Source organism: Micropterus dolomieu, unplaced genomic scaffold, assembly GCF_021292245.1.
Source record: "Micropterus dolomieu isolate WLL.071019.BEF.003 ecotype Adirondacks unplaced genomic scaffold, ASM2129224v1 contig_13717, whole genome shotgun sequence".
Lineage (NCBI taxonomy): Eukaryota > Metazoa > Chordata > Actinopteri > Centrarchiformes > Centrarchidae > Micropterus > Micropterus dolomieu.
The window spans coordinates 1-5,051 of record NW_025742703.1 but is presented as its reverse complement, the minus strand read 5'-3'; the positions used below and the strand labels follow the sequence as shown (position 1 = coordinate 5,051).

The window sequence follows — 5,051 nt, the reverse complement described above, 5'->3', positions numbered from 1 at the left end:
CTGATGAGTTTCATCTGGCTTGATCGATAGATATAACTGAGTATCATCTGCATAACAATGAAAGCTTATGGAATGTTTCCTGATAATATTGCCTAAAGGAAGCATATATAAAGTGAAGAGGATTGGTCCGAGGACAGATCCTTGAGGAACTCCATGACTAACTTTGGCGTGCATGGAGGACTCATCGTTAACATGTACAAACTGAAATCGATCTGATAAATAGGACTTAAACCAGCTTAGAGCGGTTCCTTTAATGCCAATGAAATGTTCCAGTCTCTGCAATAGGATCTGATGGTCAATGGTATCAAATGCAGCACTAAGATCTAATAAAACCAGTACAGAGACAAGTCCTTCGTCTGATGCAATAAGGAGGTGTCATTAGTAATTTTCACCAGTGCTGTCTCTGTGCTATGATGAGCTCTAAATCCTGACTGAAAATCCTCAAATAAACTATTGCTCTGTAGAAAGTCACACAGCTGTTTAGCAACTGCTTTCTCCAGAACCTTAGAGAGAAATGGAAGGTTAGATATAGGTCTATAGCTGTTTTCAACATATCATGTAGCAATATTGTCCCCTGCTAGGTTTAAATTACAGTTTCTAAAACTCTTTGTGGTTATCATTCATCACCAATGTAGGCTGTTCAGGCTCATCATAATTTACTAATAAATTAATATAATATTTTGTTTTTTGCTTCAATGTGCTAAAAGATTTTATTTTTCTGTGAGAAATTGTGACTCACCCGGTGTGCGTGTGTGTCCCAGCTGTTTCCTGTCACTGGCGTCCATCCCGCCCCCTCCAGTTCAGTCCATTTAGATCTGTTTTGGATCTTTCCAGATAATCTCTGTGTACCAATGTCCATCTTTGTCCACTGTACTGTCCGTTTTCTCGTACTGTGATGGCTTAGTACAGAGTTCAGCATTCTTCAGCCTCTTTTGATGGCTGTTTTCTCACTTTGTCTTCTGTCTTTGTGTTGATCTTCAGCATTGCATGCCCTCTCATCTGTTACCAGTAAGATGCTGTGAAATATGGCATCTTTACTCCAACAGCAGATTCTGGCCTTGTCCAGCTTTATTTCAGACCGCTGTGACCATAAGGTGATGATCATGTGAACGTGGAGAGCTCTACATGATCTGTTCTTGAATGCAAACATGTTGTTGTGATTGGCCTGCATCTCACAGGCAGCAATTATCCAGTGATAACATCACTGTACTGAGTCCATTCTGTGCTCCAGCCTACTTTCTTGTGAAGCTGGAGTGAAGTATTTTGTTGAGATTGTAGAAATCTCGAAGATCTCCAAAGTGGAGGTGTTGTTTGAGCTGGTTTGCTACTCAGCTGTCTTTGTTAAGTCATTATGGCATCCCTTGATAAACGGTCCAAACTGCTCCAATTGGATCCATTTATAATTGGCATTTCCATGACTGGGCAATAAGATGTGTTGCATTACTGTTACCGGACCCGAACAGTGCTTCTGTAGGTCTTTAACGTTGGATTAGTTCATCATCTCTCTCTGGCCTATGGTGTCGTGTTTCAGCAGCAGTTTTAACATCAGCATAGTCTTCATCCTTGGATGGATCTGGGACTGGAGCATATCATGACTTGTGTACCTCAGTTAAAGAAGAGATAATGTGTTAGTTTGTTATTATGGTGTCTCTTTAACAGTTTCCTTCTTATCCTTATTTTATCTAGTCAAACGTTCTATTTTAAGTCTTTACACTTTCCCTTAATTCTAGTTTATATAGTAATCTGCCTTAAATGGTAGATTTCAGCTTGTAGTTTTTGTTTTGTTTTTTTTCCTCTGAACAAGGCTGCATGCTCTTCTGCATCTCTCCTTTCCTTTCTCTTCAAACATGTCTTTAGCTGCTCCAAATATATATATTTTTGAACTAAAACTCACATTTAACACATTTCAACCCACTTATCAAATTGTCTCATAGATGTTTTATCTTTTTCAGTCATAACTTTTACAACTGGCAGAAGGATTTAGGAGCTGTTTCCCACTCAGTTTACCAGTTTTTACTCCAACACATAACCTCTCATCTCTAATGTATGTCTCTCTATGTTTCACATTTTCCTTCACCCTCATTGTGAGGCATTTATTTAGCATACTTCCTTTGCCTTCTCTTACTTTCTGATCCTGCCTTCCACATGGATGACGCTTTCAAATGCTTACGTTTAAAATGACACTTTCTTCTTTGTTTCTTCTTTGTCTTTTTATCCTTAAAAAATCACTTTTCTACCTGTTGTAATTGCCTCACACGGAATAGGAAACAAAATCTATTCAGCAATAATTCTATGTTTTTGTGATTCTTCACTATATTTCTTTGCATGCATTGTATGATAGGTGAAGAATAATCAGTTCTCTCACCTTTGCTTATTTTGCTCGTTTGACTTCCCATCTCCCACACTATCCTTCTTTGCTTGTACAAGTCTTTTAGGGACTCTAACCCTTTCCTTAGATACAGGCATCACTGTAAATCCAGATTGTTTACGGCTACAAACTCTGGGAAAAGCAGTCGACAGCGGAAAAAAAACAGTCCTCTTCACAGCCCTGTTAAGATTCCAAAATTGCTTGAACAGCGGAGAAACCCTTGTTTTTCTGTTTTTTTAAAATATTTTTTAACTTTTTTTTATTTATTTTTTTATTTTAAATATTTTTTATTGCTCCTCTTTTTGTTCCTTTTTTGTTGTTACCAGTGTCCTGTACCCATGAGTTCTGTTCATGCCTGTTTGTTGTGCTTGGGATTAATCAACCCTGGAACTCAATCTCAGCTCACAGTGGCTCTCTCCTGCTTTGCGCACCCAGCGATCCTGAGAGGTAGGAGATAGGAGGATGGATGGATGGATGGATGGGTAGACAGATACACAGATAAGCAGACACTCTTGTTCTACAATCCTATTTGAAAGAGTAAAAGAAGACGTGGAAATTGAATCCGGGGCATATGGTTATTGCTGGGTGGTGATATTGCTGTTGCCTTTTCACTGTATTGTTTCATGATTGGTAATAATTTCGTTCTTCTGTCCTGAATCTTCTGTGGTTCCTGCCATAAGTTTGGGATGTTTTGTAAATTGTTATAAAATCGAGAATGTGATTTGTTAATTCCTGTGAACCTTTGTTGACATTAAATTTATTTATTTAGCTGACACTTTTATCCAAAGCAACTTACAATTGCTATTTTATGTCAGAGGTTGCACGCCTCTGGAGCAACTAGAACCAGAGTCTCTCACACCAAAGGCATGTGTCTTATCCATTGCGCCATCACAACTGAACTGACAAAAGTACCTCCACCTTTCTTGTAAGGTACTGACTTTTGTTGGATTTTAAAACTATTGAACTGAAATAGTTCTGCCCCATTGAATGCAGTGTGGGTCCATATCCTTGTATCCTGTTTCCTCATTTGTCTAGTGCAGATGAGAGCTGGAACTCAAATCCCAGATGACACAATATTCATAATGTCAGCAGATCTTTATTGTTTGCAGGTCAGAGCATCATCAGCATTACACAGGTGTGACTGAGGAGAGGCAGTCTGTCCTCAGCTCTTATAGGACTTTGATACAACACACATTAACTGTAATCTTCTTTATTATTGAGAAAGATATTAAGATATATTATTAACACTCTCAGAACACAGGAAGAGGTTTCAACCCCCCTCCAGGCTAAACTCCTTTATAATGAGTTCACTTTAGTTTCCCAACAGCTTCAACATTGTGACATCATGGTGGATATATAAGACACGTCTATTCATACAAGCACAAACACAATCATAGTGGAGAAAACATGATTAGAAGAGAAAAAATAAATGGATTTAGTCCAACAGGATTTGACTGTGTTTAGTTTGTGATGTGGGGGAGGGAGGGAGCTGTTGTACTCAGCATGAGACACCAGGGGGCGTCCTCACTCCTCGCTTTGTGATGTTTAAACATCTGGATCAACAGTGTAGAGCTTGTTTTCTACACAGCTGCTGCTCACACTGATGGTGTTCACCTGCTACATCACTGCTGCTTTAACTGCTTTACCAGCTGCTGTTAGTTTAGCAGACATGTACCGCAGTCCTGCTCTGGTTCCTTTACCTTCTCGACACTTCATCTCCTCCAGTTTCTGGACCTTCTCTGCGTCTCCTTTCTCCTTCATCTTCTCAATCAGGAAGTCCAAGTGGACATGAGTGGACAGTGAATCAGCATTCAGGGCGATCTGATCCAGTCTGACAACATGTTTGAAGGACTTTTCCAACATCTGATCTTTTTCTTTCTGAAGTTCTTCCATCTTCTTTTCTAAAGTTTCCAAAAGGCTTGTTGTCTCCTCACATCCTGCTTTACCTCTTTCATACTTCTCTTTCACATCTTTCAGGGTCTTCTGAACTTTCCTTGTCTTTGTCACATAGATCCACTTTTCTTTCACATGATCTGATACAGGACACTTCCTGGTACATGAAGTGCAGCGGCCACCTTTCATGACCTGACAGTGTTCAGGATACCAGGCCAGTGTGCATCCAGGATAGTGACAGTTCTCCTCACAGACTGTACAGCAGACAGCTCCTTCATAAAACACCAACCCCCACATCCCACCGCTGATATCTTCTTTTTCTTTGTAGACCTCATCAACTTCTACAGTGAACTTCTCATTTCTCTTCTTCTCTTCTTCATGTTTCTTCAGAGCTTCCTGAGTCTGTTGGTTTTCTCTCTGTTTTAGTTCAGTGAACTCAAATCTCTCTTTCAGGTTTTGGATGCAGGCTGTCAGTCTGATTCGTGAATCCAACACTTCAATAGTTTTCATCAGATTCTGAGGTGCAGTTTTTTCCAGAAACTCTGTGAACTGTCTCATTCCTCTTGTTGTTATTTTATCTGCATGATGAAGTTCTTCTGTGTCCTCTGTTCTGTCTTCATCCAGACAGTTATTAAACAGGAAGTAAACAGGCTGATTCTTTTCATTTCTGGCACATTTCATTTTTGCATCTCCGAGAGCTTTCAGAACATTTTCAGGTGTCAGACCATCTGAGTGTGTGATGAGAGCAACAATGTTCTTCTCCATGTCTTTTCCAAACAGAGACACCACT

The 5,051-nt window shown here is 39.7% G+C and overlaps 1 protein-coding gene across 1 annotated transcript; it reads right to left on the bottom strand.

Annotated features, from left to right (window-relative positions):
- Positions 1–3,444: 3,444 nt before the first annotated feature.
- On the bottom strand, positions 3,445–5,044 carry LOC123966567 (the record flags this gene model as incomplete). Its single annotated transcript, XM_046042701.1, has 1 exon — positions 3,445–5,044. A coding segment is annotated over one exon (1,059 nt), but the record flags the coding sequence as incomplete, so codon positions are not given.
- Positions 5,045–5,051: the final 7 nt, after the last annotated feature.